This window comes from Aquarana catesbeiana, linkage group LG06, assembly GCF_042186555.1.
Source record: "Aquarana catesbeiana isolate 2022-GZ linkage group LG06, ASM4218655v1, whole genome shotgun sequence".
Taxonomy (NCBI): Eukaryota; Metazoa; Chordata; class Amphibia; order Anura; family Ranidae; genus Aquarana; species Aquarana catesbeiana.
In genome coordinates, this window is record NC_133329.1 from 57,794,952 (window position 1) to 57,813,183 (window position 18,232).

An 18,232-nucleotide genomic window follows, 5' to 3' on the forward strand; every position below is an offset into this window, starting at 1 on the left:
GTGAAGTCCCTTTCTTGTGCCAGCATGACTGTGCCCCCCCCCCCCCCCCTGTGTACAAAGTCAGTTCTCAGACATGCCACCCATTCTGTTGCTTGGAGTGCTGCCCAAAGCACCCATGTATATCCCCCGGTGAAGGGTGCCAGCATCCAGGACGTTCATTTGCAGTCCTAACAGCCCAAAGTGTACTCAGGTGGAAGAAAGCCTCAGCTCTTCCCATGTACACCCCCCCCCCCCGAAAAAAAAAAAGTCCAGGTCATGCACACATTTTTGCTTTTGGCTTTTTAAACGACAAGCCACCAAAATGTCCTCTCTATCGGCTCTTGGTGGACTGACCCTTTTTTTTCTAGGAATCTAAATAGGGAGCTCGATTTGTTGACTTTTTTTTTTTTTTTTTTTATAAGGATGCATCTTCCAAGACCTACATTTTAATCTTTCATTTATCACTTGGAACGCCATCGGTTTCTGCAGTATTTAAATGCAGTTGGACGCATCGCTTCCTCAATTTTAACGATTTAATCAGATCACAGATTCCCCCCCACCCTCCAGCACGTGGAACTTTTATTATAAATAACATATGGACCTGCCAAGGAGAGCAGGTGATGTGACGTATTTCTCACTACCAGGCAAAAGTGGCCATGGTGTGAGACTGCTGACATCACATGCTTTCCCTGGAATGTTTTGTGTGTTATTTATAATAAAGTTGGGTGGAAGCACAGCCTTTGGTGAGATCAGCACCGCTATGCAGGAAAGCAGGACCTGCCTATGTAATGAACTGATATGACTGCCAACATGTACATCTATTTATTAACAATTTATATACTATTATACTATTTATTTATATTACTAGGTTTAAAAAAAAAAAAAGACACACAGAGTGCATCATGTGTTCCTTTTAATAAGGGGATGTAAAGTTTTTTAAGGTTTTTCTCACCTTCTATGCAGTAAGGTGAAAAACCACCTGTGCTGCAGACCAGGTTTTCTTACCTGAACCCGATCCAGCGATGTGCACGAGCCCAGCGGGCTCCAGCTGCTGTCTCTCTCCTCATTGGACAGATTGATAGCAGGAGCCATTAGGGCCTGCTGCTGCCAACCAAATCCTGTGACGTGTACCAGTATCATGCTTTCTGTGTCAATGGACGCAGCAGTGGGACTCAAGAAACGAGCCCGTACGGGTGTCCGTTTAGAAAGCAGCTTTTCCATGGGGGCTCCTGCTGAAGGGGAGGAGCCTGAAGCACCACGCAGGGCACCCCTAGAAGAGGCGGATTGGAGCTGCTCTGTGCAAAAGCATTGCACAGAGCAGGTACAGTGCCTTTAAAAAGTATTCATACCCCTTGAAATGTTCCACATTTTGTCATGTTACAACCAAAAACATAAATGTATTTTATTGGGATTTTATGTGATAGACCAACACAAAGTGGCACATAATTATGAAGTGAAAGGAAAACGATTAATTGTGTTCAATTTTTTTTTTTTATAAATGGGGATATTTATCAGTTTAGGCCGATACGTATTCGTCTACATATTTTTGGTAAAAAAACCCCGCAATAAACGTATATAGATTGGTTTGCGCAAAATTTATAGTGTCTACAAAATAGGGGATAGTTTTATAGCATTTTTATTATTATTATTATTTTTTTTTTTTTTTGGGAACTGCGACGACATGGCAGACACATCGGACACTTTTGACACGTTTTTTGGACCATTGGCATTTTTACAGGGATCGGTGCTATAAAAATGCACTGATTACTGTAAAAATGTCACTGGCAGGGAAGGGGTTAACACTGGGGGGGGGGGGGTGAACAAGGGGTTAACTGTGTTCCCTGGGATGTGATTCTAACTGTAGGGGGAGGGGACTGACCTAGAGGAAATGACAGATCGTGGTTCCTAGCTATCTGTCACTCCTCACAGAACAGGGATTTGTGTGTGTCCGCGATCGCGAGCATCGGCACCCCCGCAGTCCAGTGGGTGCGTGCGCCCGCCTTCTATCCTGATCCCACGAGCCGACGTATAGCTATGACAGCTCGCGCAATCATGCCGACCTGCCGCAGTAAAATGGTAGCAGCTGGTTGGCAAGCGGTTAAAGCAGGGTTAGGTTATATAAAAAAATATCCCAAGCTTTGAACATCTCATGGAGCACTGTTCAGTCCATCATTCGAAAATGGAAAGAGTATGGCACAACTGCCAACCTACCAAGACATGTCCGTCCACCTAAACTGACCGGCCGGGCAGGGAGAGCATTCATCAGAGAAGCAGCCAAGAGCCCCATGGTAACTCTGGAGGAGCTGCAGAGATCCACAGCTCAGGTGGGAGAATCTGTCCACAGGACAACTATTAGTCATACACTCCACAAATCTGGTCTTTATGGAAGAGTGGTAAGAAGAAAGACATTGGTGAAAGAAAGACATAAGAAGTCCCGTTTGCAGATTGTGAGAAGCCATGTGGGGGACACAGCAAACATGTAGAAGAAGGTGATCTCAGATGAGACCAAAACTTTACTTTTTGGCCTAAAAGCAAAACGCTATGTGTGGTGGAAAACTAACACTGCACATCACCCTGAACACACCATCCACACTGTGAAACATGGTGGTGGCAGCATCATGTTGTGGGGATGATTTTCTTCAGCAGGGACGGGAGCTGGTCAGAGTGTTGCCGATGGAGATTTTTAAGTACCGTAGTTTGTTGCCATTCCATAAGTGCAATTTTGAAGCTTGACATGTTTTGGTATCTGTTTACTTGGCGTAACCTCATCATTTATATTTTACCAAAAAAAAAATGGTATTATATTGTGTTTGTGTTCACTAAAATTCAGCTTTTGAAAAACCTGCTGTGCAGACAAACAAAAAATTGCAACAACGAACTCTTTGCTTTCAGAAAATATATAATCTTGAGGGTTCTAAGTAATTATCTAGTAAATTAAATGTTGATTTTTATGTATGTGAGAAGTGTCAGAATTGGCCTGGGAGTCAAGTGGTTAAAGTGATTGTAAAGGCAGAAGGTTTTTTTTATCTTGATGCATTCTATGCAGTCAGTCAAGCAGAGCAGAGAGGGGGAGGGGCCGAACCGCGGCTTCCTGTCTGAATGGATACATGGAGCTGTGGCTCAGGTGCCCCCACAGCAAGCTGCTTGCTGTGGGGGCACTCGACAGGAGGGAGGGGCCAGGAGTGCCAAAGAGGGACCCAAAAAAGAGGAGGATCGGGCTGCTTTGTGCAAAACCAACTGCACAGGCCGGGTAAGTATAACATGTTTGTTTTTTTTAAAGAAAAAAAGAGACTTTAGTATCACTTTATATCCATCTGTAAGACCATGTCACACCTATATTTAGGGTGTAACATGGTGCAAAGTGGACCCCCCCCCCCCCCCCCCCTTCATAGAGGCTGTCCGATTTGAAAGCAGCGCAGCTGTATGGTACTCCGCCCACACAGCCTCGTCATTGATCCAAAAAGATCCATGAATGACTGAACCACAAGTCCCTGACCTTAATCCAGCTCTCTAATAGAAAGCCTGTATCTTGGTATGGACAGGAGGAGTCTGCAGGAGCCTGGCCATGCACCACTCATTGCGGTTGCAATGCTTTGCAGGCTCATTTGCAAAAAAAAAATGCATGCACTGTTTCTAACTATTTGCATTCATTTTTTTTTTAGCAAGGTATTTTTAGCCTTTAACCATTGGCGTCACTCTGTGACTGCTTGTTGTTCAAATGGGCACAGTGACAGTGTCCCTTTAAATCACTGTAAACCCATCTCTTTTTTTTTTTTTTTCTTTGTGTGTCTTTTTAGTGTTGTGTGCGAGTGAGAAAGCAGCTGACCTATAAAGGGTGGAAAGCAAACTGAAATAATGTAATTACAAGCAAAGTTGCATAAAATGATGTAATAATGACAGCGGAATATCCTGTGTATTTCTTGGGGACTTTACTTTTGCCTTTTTTTAATAAAGTGTCTGTATACAGTACTGTCCTCATGTTATGTCAGAATTGTTTCATAACCGGGTTTTTGTGACATAATAAATGTAACCATTCCCTCCTTTTGGCTCTCTTTTGCAGCTGCATCGGGTCGCTCCTCCGTGGGGAGTGCTGGCGGTGCCCCGCGGGGGGCTTCCCCTGGCCCTCGCCATGCCGTCAAACGCCCGGGCCGGCAGTCTGAAGGACCCTGAGGTAGCCGAGCTTTTCTTCAAAGATGACCCGGAGAAGCTGTTTGCCGACTTGCGGGAAATCGGGCACGGCAGCTTCGGCGCCGTCTACTTTGTGAGTACCAGAAAGCGACGAGCATCCATCCAACCTTCGCCTTTGTTTTCCAACCTGAATGAGAAAATTGACAGCAGCAACCTTTTTGGTTTAGACCTTCAAATATTTTATAAAAAATAAAAAAGTTGGTGTGTCTTTTATAGTTTTAAAAACTCAAAGCTGACTCCAGGGAGATATAAGCGAAACTAAGTGATATAGTTCTGTATTTAATAATACAATTAATACATTAAAGCTCAACTCTGGGTCCTTTTTTAAATGATCCCTTGCAGTGGGGCTGTGCCTGCTCTGCAGGGATTAATGGCTCATTTTGTCCAGGGGAGAGGAGAAACCATTTTACTCACCTGATCCTCTGCTCCCCCACAATCCAGCGATGGACCTCCTCCCAGTGTCCTCCCATCAAGTGCAGAGCTATGGACACTGCTTCGTTCTTGATGATGTCAGGACCTTTAACGGGTGGAGTGGGGGGGGGGGGGGAGTCTGCGAAGAGGATTGGGTAAGTAATTCTCCTTTTTATTCTCCAAACTTTCCAAACAAAGGGCCAGTTTACTGTCTTTCAGGCTTTAGGAGGGACGGACTATGGCCAGTGGTATTAGAAAAAGCCCCGGTGTCAGCTGCAGTAATAAATACTTCATCATTGGTATCAGTGAAGGAATAATGCCACATTATTAGTGTGAATGGGAGGAATAGTGCCCCATCATTGGTGTCAGTGAGAGGAATAGTGCCCCATCATTGGTGTCAGTGGGAGGAATAGTGCCCCGTCAGTGGGAGGAATGGTGCCCCATCATTGGTGTCAGTGGGAGGAATGGTGCCCCATCATTGGTGTCAGTGGGAGGAATGGTGCCCCATCATTGGTGTCAGTGGGAGGAATGGCGCCCCATCATTGGTGTCAGTGGGAGGAATGGCGCCCCATCATTGATGTCAGTGGGAGGAATGGCGCCCCATCATTGATGTCAGTGGGAGGAATGGCGCCCCATCATTGGTGTCTGTGGGAGGAATGGCGCCCCATCATTGGTGTCAGTGGGAGGAATAGTGCCCCATCATTGGTGTCAGTGGGAGGAATGGCGCCCCATCATTGGTGTCAGTGGGAGGAATGGCGCCCCATCATTGGTGTCTGTGGGAGGAATGGCGCCCCATCATTGGTGTCTGTGGGAGGAATGGCGCCCCATCATTGGTGTCTGTGGGAGGAATGGCGCCCCATCATTGGTGTCTGTGGGAGGAATGGCGCCCCATCATTGGTGTCTGTGGGAGGAATGGCGCCCCATCATTGGTGTCTGTGGGAGGAATGGCGCCCCATCATTGGTGTCTGTGGGAGGAATGGCGCCCCATCATTGGTGTCTGTGGGAGGAATGGCGCCCCATCACTGGTGCCTCAAGGGCCAGATAGAGGGCCACATCCGACCCACAGTTTGGAGACCACTGTCCTGGACCAAAGCAAGCAATTAACCTTTGCAGTGCGGGTGCAGCCCCGCTGGAAGGGATAATTTTTTAGTTGTCCGGAGTCGTGCTTTAAATGCAGTAGTTGAATTTGCCCGGGTATCAGCCTCTTGCAATCTTTTATTCAGCAGCAAGCAGACTGGTAGAGGGAGCCAACCAGGTGTACTGCATGCATATATGCTGACAAGGAACCTGCTGATTGGAGGAGAGTCAGCGGAAGGATGACCTCATCAGTCTGCTGTTTCTTATTTGGTCTGCTCAGCAGGCTTGGGGGAGAGAAAGTAACATCTCCATAGTCAGTTATGTGACAGATAAAGTGCTTTTATCTTTCTAGCTATTATAGACTGGATTGGATGGAAATGCAAATCGTTTGGTAGGTAAAACAGATTTTTTTTTTTTTTTTTTTTTTACTTCAGCTCACCTAAAAAAAAATAAATACAATTGAACCCTAACCATTATAGTTTCCCTTAAAATTCAAGAACAATTACCCAAAAGAAAAAAAGCTTGTCAAACCTCCGTGCACATAGACTTTGTCCCCATCTAAGTCCATTCAGGGACTTGCTGAGCTGTGTTGTCGGATAGTTAGCCCCACCCACCCGCCTATCTGACAACCCTAGTCAAGGTAGACTGGTTTCTGAGTGATTTTGCTCAGGAGGGGGAGGGAGCATGACAAGCAGTGCATACAGAGCCTGCACAGGCTGGGCTATGTTGTCATTCTTGCACAGGAAGTGTGTTGGGACTACAGAACACCCCCCCCCTCTTCTCTTCATAACATTTTTATCTCCAATTTCCTCCAACACGCCAAAGACATGCTGGTAGGTTGATTGGATCCTGGCTAAATTGGCCCTACTATGTGTATGTATGAATGGTAGTTAGGGATCTTAGTTTGTAAGCTCCTTAAGGACAGGGACTGATGTGAATGTACAATGTATATATGTAAAGTGCTGCGTAAAATTGACGGCCCTATTTAAGGACCTGTAATAAAATAAATATACTTGGGTCTTGCATAACCACGATTGGGTTTCCTTATATTTAGGTCTCTCTTTCTTCTTGCAGGCCCGAGATGTACGCAATAACGAGGTTGTTGCCATTAAGAAGATGTCCTATAGCGGGAAGCAGTCTAATGAGGTGGGTGATGATGTGTAGGGACTCATCTGGGCCTCACATGAAGCAGGAAAGGAGAAGTTGTTCTGCTTTAATAACCATCCTCCCTTTTTTTTTCTGTTCTCAGAAATGGCAGGACATCATAAAAGAGGTGAAATTTCTCCAGAAGCTGCGACACCCCAACACTATCGAATATAAAGGATGTTACCTACGGGAGCACACTGCCTGGGTGAGTGCACTTCACTTTCCCATCAGGAGAGGGCAACGAAAAAAGTGACCACAATATTAAAGAGCCGGTATACCTGTATTCACATTGGATAGTTTGTTAAAGTGGTTGCATACCCGCACAAAAAAAAAAAAAAAACCCTGTAAGGCAAAGGTATAATGAGCTAGTATGCACCGCATACTAGCTCATTATGAAATACTCGCCTTTGATCGAGGCACCGGCATCAGATGCCGGTCACCGCCGAGGGAGCTGACATTTTCCCCTCGGCATATCTTCTGGGTTTGCGGCGCTGTGGGGGCCGGAGCCACGATGACGTCACTCCCGTGCATGCGCGCGGGAGTCGTCTTTCCGGCAAGGTCCGGCAGCACCCGCTGGAACTTCAGCCGGATCTTCAGAGCGCATGCGCCACTGACGTCAGCGGCTGCATGCAAGTTGAATATCTCCTAAACCTTCACGATATTCATTTTACCTACAGGTAAGCCTTTAATTATATGCTTACCTGTAGGTAAAAATGTAAATATCGGGTATACAACCGCTTTAATGAGTTGTTAACTACGTCTGTGGGAAACGATAGAAAAGCTAAGAGATGGTTAGATCAAAAGCAAGTAAAAGTGGTTCTAAGGTCAGAAAGTTTTTTTATCTTCTATATTCTATGCATTAAGATAAAAAAAACATGTGTGCAGCAGCCCCCCCAATACTTAGCTGAGCTCATCTCGATCCAGCGATGTTGCACGAGAGTGACGGCTGTCCGGGACTCTCCCTCCCCATTGGCTGAGTCAGTAGTGGGAGGCCATTGGCTCCCGCTGCTGTCAATCAAAGTCAGTGAGCCAATGAGAAGCGAGAGGGGGCGGGGCTGAGGCTCCAAGTCTGAACAGGCGCACAATTGAAAAAAAAATCGAATTTCCTCAGAACAATAGGCCGATATGTATTCTGTTACATGTTTTTGGTGAAAAAAATCCCACTAAGCATATATATATAGTTTGGTTTACGAGAACATTATAGCATCTACAAACTATGGGGTATATACTGGAATTTTTATTTATTTTTACAAGTAATGACGGTGATCAGCGACTTTTATAGCGGGGTTGCGATATTGCGGTGGACAATCAGACGCTAACCGTCACTTTTGACACTTTTTGGGAACCAGTGACACTAATAGTGGTCAGTGCTAAAACCTTAAGTCTTGAGATACAATGCAGGGCTATTGCTCCTGCATTGTGCAAAATGACATAAGAGAACGCCTTTCAGGACAAGGCTGCAGGGTACCGGTTGCATAGACGGAGGGAGCCTGCTGCTGGAGCAAGGAATGAGGCAAGTAGTAAAGCTAATACCTCTATCCCTAGACGTGACAAGCATTTAACCCTTGATGTGGAGGAGGCTCCTGGTCCCCAGAGTGGAGCTTTAAGCCTTCTGGCGACTTTTGTGTACACGGTGATTAGCCGGACCCGTGTATTTTCAGTACAGATTTATACACAAGAAGTCTTGTCTGTGCAGCGGCTCGGGTACATGTAATGCTGAGTCTCTTTTGTGATTGCTTTGTGTGGGAGGCTGTACAGCACACTGTGTATACAGAAAAAGCCATCACAAAAGGCCCCCTACGGGCTGCCCGCGTCACTGCCAAACGCCCCCTCTTCTCTCCAACACGGCCATCACCCACTCACCTCTGGCCTAATGCAGCCCCTCTGACATGTGACCAGCCACTGATTCTGTCGCCTGATTGATGTTCTAGATGATTTTAATTTGCAATTCCTCTCCTGCCCTTATCACCCCTTCATATATTCCCCAGATCATCTTTATTGCTTTAAAGCAAACTAGACTAAAGATTATTTTTTCTGCGTGTGTTCAGCTTTTATTATCAATGGGAGCCGGTGAATGCCATGCCATATCTGTGCCCACCACTGACAGCTATGACATGCAGATTAGGAGGAGAAGCCATGCATAGCTGTTAGAGGCGAGGGGTACCCCATAAACAGTAAATGTTAGTGTTTGTTTTCTGAAATTGCATTTTGGAAATGTTCTGTGGTCTGTTTAAATACCAGTAGTGCTTAGCAGAGTCTTTCTTTAACTTTCCTCTAGAAAGCTGCATAGGTCACTTTGAAAAAATCAGAAGTGTTTGATATACCCCTCGCTAACTTTATATTCTCTCTCTCTCGTATGCTCTTGTCCCCCTTAATGCTCTCTCACTTTTTCTCTTGCTCTTGTACTCTTCCTCCCTCGTCCTTGCTGGTCCTCGCTCTCTTGTGGTTTTGCTTGTCCACTCTCGCTCTCTTGTTGTTGTGCCTGCCCTCTCTCGCTCTCTTGTTGTGCCTGCCCTCTCTCGCTCTCACCTTCTTTCTTACGTGCTCTCTTATGCTTGCGCTTGGTCTCTCTCTCTCTCTCTCTCTCTCTCTCTCTCTCTCTCTCTCTCTCTCTCCCTCTCCCTCTCCCTCTCCCTCTCCCTCTCCCTCTCCCTCTCCCTCTCCTCTCCTCTCCTCTCCTCCCTTTTATGTTTCTCTCTCAGCTGGTGATGGAGTACTGCCTGGGATCCGCTTCCGATCTCCTGGAGGGTGAGTGTTATATCCCGCCTAGGCGTTTTATAGTTCTCTTGATTTTGATGATTATGATGGTAGGTGGCAGCAATCAGTAGCATGGTCTTTTAGCACTCGGTGTAGCCGTATGGAAAGCTGTCTGACCAACAAGAACGAAGATGTCCACATCCTGTAGAATATCACCTGGTCTGTCCTTGTTATAAAAGCACTTCTGTGGAACAAGTAAGACTGATATAGCTGTAACTGCTAATTACAGAACATGTGCTCCATTTACCCTAAACTGAATTTGATATCATTTAAGGTAAATCTGTGCAAAACAAAAAACATATTTGATACAAATCTGCAATAAATGCACACTTCATGTTTTACATTTGGGGGAAAAAAAGAGCTTCATGTACAGAAAAAAACTGTCAGAAGTCAAATGATCTCCTAACTTCCCATAGTGAGCTGTCAGTTTTGCTGCACTGAAATCCCAGGCCTGTTTTGTCACCCTTGCCTGAGTTTTACCCTGCTGGACTACAGAGCACATCCTTCTATGTTAGGAAAATGGGGAGGTGTTCTGTAGTCCACCAGCGCTGACCACACTGCTTCAGATTTCAGAAGCGCGTGCCATGTTGTCAGTGCAAACAGGAAGTTAGGTGCTCACTGGATTTCTGGCAGCTCTATAGGTATTTTTATTTTCTTGAGGCTGTTTTAATGCGATATACATTCAATGCAGATAGTTTAAGTATCTCAGTTGGTCTTGATATTGGCCTCCTGTAATCCTATACAAAGCATATTTCAGTCTGGCATAGAGCAGGCTATCACTAGGAGCCAATCAGACTCTGCTGCGGTGAACATGTGCTGACTGAGGGAGATATAGAGCAGAAGGTTGCCACACCCCAGGGTGTTTCTGCTCCTATCTGGATCAGGCTGGGTTGTTCCTTCTTCAGCAACAAGACTGGCTGCACAGAATCACAGATCCTTTGGTGAGGATATCAGTTTGCAAATGTATTTCAGTTCTTTAGCTACCTGCAGATCAGCATACAGTATCTCACAAAAGTGAGTACACCCCTCACATTTTTGTAAATATTTTCTCCTATCTTTTCATGTGACAACACTGAAGAAATGACACTTTGCTACAATGTAAAGTAGTGAGTGTACAGCTTGTATAACAGTGTAAATTTGCTGTCCCCTAAAAATAACTCAACACACAGCCATTAATGTCTAAACCGCTGGCAACAAAAGTGAGTACACCCCTAATTGAAAATGTCCAAATTGGGCCCAATTAGCCGTTTTCCCTCCCTGGTGTTATGTGACTCGTTAGTGTTACAAGGTCTCAGGTGTGAATGGGGAGCAGGTGTGTTAAATTTTGGTGTTATCGCTCTTACTCTCTTACTGGTCACTGGAAGTTCAACATGGCACCTCATGGCAAAGAACTCTCTGAGGATCGGAAAAAACGAATTGTTCCTCTACATAAAGATGGCCTAGGCTATAAGAAGATTGCCAAGACCCTGAAACTGAGCTACAGCATGGTGGCCAAGACCATACAGCAGTTTAACAGGACAGGTTCCACTCAGAACAGGCCTCACCATGGTCGACCAAAGAAGTTGAGTGCACATGCTCAGCATCATATCCAGAGGTTTTCCTTTGGAATTAGACGTATGAGTGCTGCCAGCATTGCTGCAGAGGTTGAAGGGGTGGGGGGTCAGCCTGTCAGTGGTCAGACCATACGCCGCACACTGCATCAAATTGGTCTGCATGTCTGTCATCCCAGAAGGAAGCCTCTTCTAAAGATGATGCACAAGAAAGCCCGCAGTCAGTTTGCTGAAGAGAAGCAGACTAAGGACATGGATTACTGGAACCATGTCCTGTGCTCTGATGGTGTCAAGCGTGTGTGGCGACAACCAGGTGAGGAGTACAAAGACAAGTGTGTCTTGTCTGCAGTCAAGCATGGTGGTGGGAGTGTCATGGTCTGGGGCTGCATGAGTGCTGCTGGCACTGGGGAGCTACAGATCATTGAGGGAACCATGAATGCCAACATGTACTGTGACATACTGAAGCAGAGCATGATCCCCTCCCTTCGGAGACTGGGCTGCAGGTCAGTATTCCAACATAACGACACCAAACACACCTTCAAGATGACCACTGCCTTGCTTAAAAAGCTGAGGGTAAAGGTGATGGACTGGCCAAGCATGTCTCCAGACCTAAACCCTATTGAGCATCTGTGGGGCATCCTCAAACGGAAGGTGGAGGAGCACAAAGTCTCTAACATCCACCAGCTCTGTGATGTCGTCATGGAGGAGTAGAAGAGGACTCCAGTGGCAACCTGTGAAGCTCTGGTGAACTCCATGCCCAAGAGGGTTAAGGCAGTGCTGGAAAATAATGGTGGCCACACAAAATATTGACACTTTGGGCCCAATTTGGACATTTTCACTTAGGGATGTACTCACTTTTGTTGCCAGCGGTTTAGACATTAATATATGTATAATGTATGTATATGTATGTTCCCAAAAAAGGTAGTAATCAGGATGAGAAGTCCCACAAATGCCGTTATAGTAATGGAAAGCAGGGTAGAGTAGGTGTCGCCAGCCAAACTTCATGCTGCGCTTACCAGAAATCATGTGATCCTGTAGCTAAGAGTGGTCAATCTGCGCTTCATTTACAATAACCAGGCCAAAGCTCCAGACAGTTTGGATATCCTCCCCTGTTTTCCGGCTAAAATGGCACCATAGGGAAAGGCAGATGTATGCCATAAATGCAGCCCTCAGTGTTCAGTTCCCCCACAGAAATTAATCTGTGTCATGTGACATGTAGCAATAGATAATCCACATAGTGGGATATCGCTTTTAAATAACATTTATTAAAAAGAGTAACACATAAGTAGGGATAACAAGAGCATGTAAACGCAGAAAGGTTGTTTCCTCCAGGAAGCAAGCTGGCCGAACGTCCATCGCGTGTGCGTGGTAGTGTGTGTGCGTGGTAATGTGTGTGCGTACGTGTGGCTCAGCCCTACACATTTCGTCCATATGTGACGTCATCAGGGGCATATGTGCATATGCAACATCTACATATGCTGCCATGAATATCTCTTAGTATTTTATATAAAATGTTAAGCTATATAAAACAAAAACCCTCTCTCTGAGATCTTTGTGTTTGGCAGTCTCAAAGTCCCCTGCAATACATTGTTGCAGAGTTTGTGTGTGTGTAATAAATAAATATATATATATATAATCAATACTGGGACATGTTAAAGTTTCAGTCCATTACAATCGATATCTTACTATTCAAAACTTAGTTTGGGTGTTATGTACACTTTAAGTCCTCCGTCTTCCATGGCACTTGATTTTCCACCCTAAGAGAGCTTATCTGGTGACATCCTTTTATGTATCTGCAGTGCACAAGAAACCCCTCCAGGAAGTGGAGATTGCTGCTATTACCCACGGTGCACTCCAAGGCCTGGCCTACCTCCATAACCACAACATGATACATAGGTCAGTCATTACTGCTGTCTTTACTGCCCTAATATCTGTACAGTTATGTTTTTTTTTTTTTTTTTTTTTTTTAAACACTTCACCTTTTGTCCCGTACAGAGATGTGAAGGCTGGGAACATTCTCCTGACAGAGCCAGGCCTGGTAAAGCTGGGGGATTTTGGCTCTGCTTCTATAGTAGCTCCAGCCAATTCCTTTGTGGGGACGCCATACTGGTAAGTGGAACATCTAGTACCACAGATTGATCTCTTGGGTCTGATGTAGAGGGCTGAGGGGGTTCTACCATTGCCTGCTCAGTAATGACCCTGCGCTGTGCAGTTTGATTACAGTTTGCTATAGCAATGGCGAGGTCGGTGGAAGTTCACGCTCCATTGTTATGGTAACCTGTCAATCAAACGAGAACCCATATAAGCAAGTGCGGTTGGGGAAAGCAGCAAGCCCTGCTCCCCGTGGACTCCTGGGATGGATGACGCCAATATCCCAGGAGTCTATGGAAATCGCTTAATGACGTCATCGCCTAGGCAGCCGGGACCAGAAGTGTCACCTGGATCTTTAAAAATAAATATATCCATTTAGGAATGTACACCAGGGGGAGCATTGAGAAGAGAGGCAGTCCGCTTTAAAGGTCAAGTTGACATTTGTTAAAATAAAAAAAACCTGCACATGATTTTGCAGGTAAATATGCATTAATTATTATTATACAGGATTTATATAGTACCAATAGTTTGCTCAGCACTTTACAATCTGAGGGCAGACAGTACAGTTACAATACAGGAGGAATCGGAAGGGCCCCGCTCATTTTACACAGGAGCCTACAATACATTGCACCCAATATCAGTGGATCGCAGGTGGAGTGCTCGGCTCCTGCACTCACAGACTACAGCTCTATGCCCATACCTCCATACTAAGCTGCTGGAAGTGTCAATAGACTGAGGGTGCAGATTAGCACGCTCATAGTCTATTGAGAACTACAAGTCCTGCCTGCTGTGGTGGCAGACGGGACTTGTTTATTCAGTCACAGATCTCTAGGAATGATTGATTCTGGGTGGAGCCCTGCACAGCCGTGCTGATTTTTAAATGTCACACAGGTTGCGGGGAGAAGAACCCCCTCCCGCTGTCACAGGGGATGGGGCTCTGGAGGTGAGGGGGCTGGTGATTACCAACATGTTACACCCTAAATATGGGTGCAATATGTAAAATGTTGGTAAAGGTAAACAAATCCTTTTAATAAAAATCTTGTTTGTTAAATGTTTGTACCACGATTTTTTAACCTTCTGCAGGATGGCTCCAGAGGTGATTCTGGCTATGGACGAGGGGCAGTATGATGGAAAGGTGGATGTCTGGTCTCTTGGGATCACCAGCATTGAGTTAGGTGAGTATAATTTAGTATATAAATCTTTTGACTCCCCTCCCCCCAAGGTGGGGGAGTTGGAATCAGAAAAATTGCCATATCCTGGATTGTCTTACATATGCAGAGTGACGCTGGTTGCCTGTGTATAAGGTTTTGCTCCCAATTTTTGAGCAAATAGGGATCAATTTTTTTTTTTCCCGGAGTCAGCGCCACTCATGTAGGGACCAGTCAAGATTCAGGGCCTTCAACAGTGTAATCTCAGTAATAGGTGATGAGTGCCGTTCTTCAAACATGAAGAATCAATTCCTTTATAGGTAACCCATGTTAATAAGCCAATGTATTTCAGGGGATTTAAGCAATCCCTTTCTCAGGGCTCTGCAGAGTAGGTGGTGAACAGACGTATTCTAGCCATTTTCTTAATTTAACTACTTGGTCTTTTGGTCTGTTCAGCACTGGTCCCTAGTCTTCTGATCGCTCACTGGGAATATTTGCTTTGAATCCCTAAAAGTTGTTGGCCGTTTTTCCTTTTGTTACCAATAAGACCCAGTTCACACTAGAAAACAGTGCAAGAAGCTTGCAATCCTTGCACATTTCCTGCACTGCTTTCAAATTGCACTGCCCTTGCGATTTGCAGCGGGGTGTCAGTGCAAATTTAGCGACACCTTAAATGTAGGTCACAAACGCAGTGCGTTATCCCGCACTGAATGGCATGGGACCAAATCATTCATTTATCAAATTGCACCACACTGTCAGATTGGGAGCAGCAGCTGTGTCCGTGCAGCCTGTGTCCCAGTAGACGTGAATGGGACCGAAAGCAGAGAACACCTGTGTATCCCCGTGTGGGTAAACACAGTCCTTACATGAGGTATGCATTGATATGCCACTTGTGAGAGAGGCCTTAGTAGCTCCTGGAGAATCATGCTTACGTGGCATCTTGGAATCTGTTCCCTTTTAAATTCCCCCTGGAAAAAAAAGGCACTCCTTTGTCTTGATCCTCATAACTACAGTGTGAGATCGTCTAAGACATTGCTACCTTAAGTCTCAGGAGATTTGGTGATGTCACAACTGTGTTGTTGGCTGTGTAAGGATCTCCCTGCTTCGGTTTCATCCATTCTGAGAGACAGCGCTGACATGAGGAAGCAAAGTCCTGCCACTACCAAGATGACCATCTACACAAAGAGATGGGTAATGAGGAAGAGATCATCTGCAGGCAGCCTACAGACATGACTTGCGTGTCTAGTCCTTTGCTTTCCATATAGATTCCACAGTACAGCCCCTCTTTAAATTTTGCACTTTCACCACAGAGGACCTGCTGTAATACACATATACAACACCTGAATATATTGTAAATCCCTGCTTAGCACATATGAAGTGTGAGGCTCAGTTCACAGCTGTGCTGATATTGCATTATGTTGAAGTCTTGCACATCACATATGATTGCTGTGTAAAAAGCTGCCCCTACATAAGTATGGGATACATGTAAAAACTGACTTTTCTTATGGCTTTCCATGACACCAGTTCATACATCTGGTCCAAAGTCTTTCCTGCTTTTGTCGTGATATTCTTTTTTTTTTTTTTTTTTTTTTTGTGAAGTTGCTAACAGTTGTCATATTGTTTTCTTCCTGTTTTGTAGCGGAAAGAAAGCCCCCGCTCTTTAATATGAATGCTATGAGTGCCTTATATCACATCGCTCAGAATGAGTCTCCTGTGCTGCAGTCCAATCACTGGTGAGTAGAATCTGGCCAGCTGTTTGTTCAATACATACACCCGACTCAGCTTTCACACCATTAGAAGAGCTATTCTGGTAATGCCAGTGTTAGAGGCTATAACTTCTACTTGAAGCCTGTGAAACACATGGATGCTGCCTTAGCAGACCGTTTCTTCAAATTGATCCTTTGCGACCCACCCTCCCCTTCCAGAGATGCATACCTTAATCTGACGGAAGCAGCCTCCCGTGTTTACATCCATCTCCCCCATGTCTCACTCAACTGCCTGCACATTACAGCCCCTCAGACTTCCATAGGGGACTGTCTGTGATCATCTCCACCCTGGGACGCAGTGCAAAGGAAGACTATAGAGCTGTAATTCACTTTCCTTCCAATGCTTTATTAAGTATTTCAAAAGTAGCTCAAAAATAAGACGTTCTTGTAGGGCTGGGGAAAAAATCAATTTAAATCTTGAATCGAGTTGAGAGGTCAAATCGATTCAAAATTTAAGCAAATTGATTTTTTTAGATTTTTTTTTTTTTTTCACCACGCCGGTCCTGAGGAGCTGCGGGCAGGAGTTTTTAGGCGAGGCCGCGGCGCCCAGCCTCATGGACTAGGCCGAAGCCGTGGCCTCGCCTAAAAACTGCCCACAGCTCCTCAGGACTGGCACGGTGTCCAAAAAAAAAACTTGATTCGAATCGTGAATCGAGTTTTTTTTTTAAGAAAATCGCAGAATTTTTTTTTTGGAAAATCTTCCAGCCCTACGTTCTTGCATTTAACAGCAGTTCACAGTTACTCTATACAGAAGGGTAGAGTCATTAGAGCTCAATAATAGCATACAATGCCAAGCTGAGGTTTCTAAAGCGAGCATAGTCCTTTCTTGTATTAAGAGAGGTATGGACTCCAGAGAGAGAGATATCATTTTGCTCCTGTACACATCATTAGTAAGACCTCATCTGGAATATGCAGTTCAGTTTTGGACACCAGTTCTCAAAGGATATCTGGGAACTGGAGAAAGTGCAGAGAAGGGCAACCAAACTGATAAGAGGCATGGAGGAGCTCAGCTATGAGGAAAGATTAGAGGAACTGAATTTATTCACTCTTGAGAAGAGGATATTAAGGGGGAGATATGATCTCCATGTATCAATACATAAGGGGTCCATATAGCGAACTTGAAGTTGAGTTATTTACTTTAAGGTCATCACAGAGGACCACACTTTATGTCTAGAGGAAAAAAGATTTCATCTCCAAATACGGAAAGGTTTCTTCACAGTAAGAGCTGTGAAAATGTGCAATAGACTTCCTCCAGAGGTGGTCCTGCGAAGCTCAGATTGCTTTAAAAAAGGCCTGGATTATTTCCTAAATGTAGATAATATAACTGGATACTGACATTTATAGGTAAAGTTGATCCAGGGAAAATCCGATTGCCTCTCGGGGGATCGGGAAGGAATTTTTTTTCCCCTGCTGTAGCAAATTGGATCATGCTCTGCTGGGGTTTTTTCGCCTTCCTCTGGATCAACTGTGGGTAAAGGATTGTGTATATGGGATTGTATTTTTTTTTTTGGTTGAACTAGATGGTCTTTTTTTTTTTTTTTCAACCTGACTAACTATGTAGAAAAATTGAGGTAATTAACATCATTCCGTGATGTGATACAGAAAGCAAAAGGTCAAGACATCCCATAGCACATGGGCAGACATATTACCCATGGACATACAAAACCCTCGGAGCACAGCTGTAGTTCACTTCGTCTTAATGTGCACTTATCCTTTAGCTGAAATTCTCTTAAAATGAAATATCAATTTTAATGCTGTGGTTTGCTGCTTATTAAGGATCTCTGTTGTGCAGGTCTGAATATTTCCGGAACTTTGTGGATTCGTGTCTTCAGAAGATTCCCCAGGACAGGCCCAGCTCTGATATGTTGCTGAAGGTAAAATAAGTTTCTGTCCAGCATATCACTAGTTGAATTGATAGGTTTGTCTATATCTTTGCTAACATTTCCTAAGAATGTGAGATGCACATATATATATATATATATATATATATATATATATATATATATATATATATATATATATATATATATATATATATATATAATATATATGGGGTGGGGAAGTACACTACAATCTTCTTAGTGTGCCTAATTGTTCAGTAACCATTGTTCGGGTGTAA

General features: G+C 44.6%; 1 protein-coding gene across 3 annotated transcripts in view; it reads left to right on the forward strand.

Annotated features, from left to right (window-relative positions):
• The window catches only part of TAOK2 (TAO kinase 2), an 87,950-nt gene that overhangs the window by 36,720 nt on the left and 32,998 nt on the right, over positions 1-18,232 (forward strand). For all 3 annotated transcript variants that reach the window (XM_073635966.1, XM_073635968.1, XM_073635967.1), the window contains exons 2-10: positions 4,040-4,240; positions 6,730-6,801; positions 6,905-7,006; positions 9,504-9,549; positions 12,908-13,004; positions 13,104-13,217; positions 14,283-14,374; positions 15,987-16,080; positions 17,906-17,987. In XM_073635966.1, coding sequence (XP_073492067.1) covers positions 4,109-4,240; positions 6,730-6,801; positions 6,905-7,006; positions 9,504-9,549; positions 12,908-13,004; positions 13,104-13,217; positions 14,283-14,374; positions 15,987-16,080; positions 17,906-17,987 — 831 coding nt within the window. In that variant the 5' untranslated portion in view covers positions 4,040-4,108. The remainder of the gene's footprint in view (positions 1-4,039; positions 4,241-6,729; positions 6,802-6,904; positions 7,007-9,503; positions 9,550-12,907; positions 13,005-13,103; positions 13,218-14,282; positions 14,375-15,986; positions 16,081-17,905; positions 17,988-18,232) is intronic.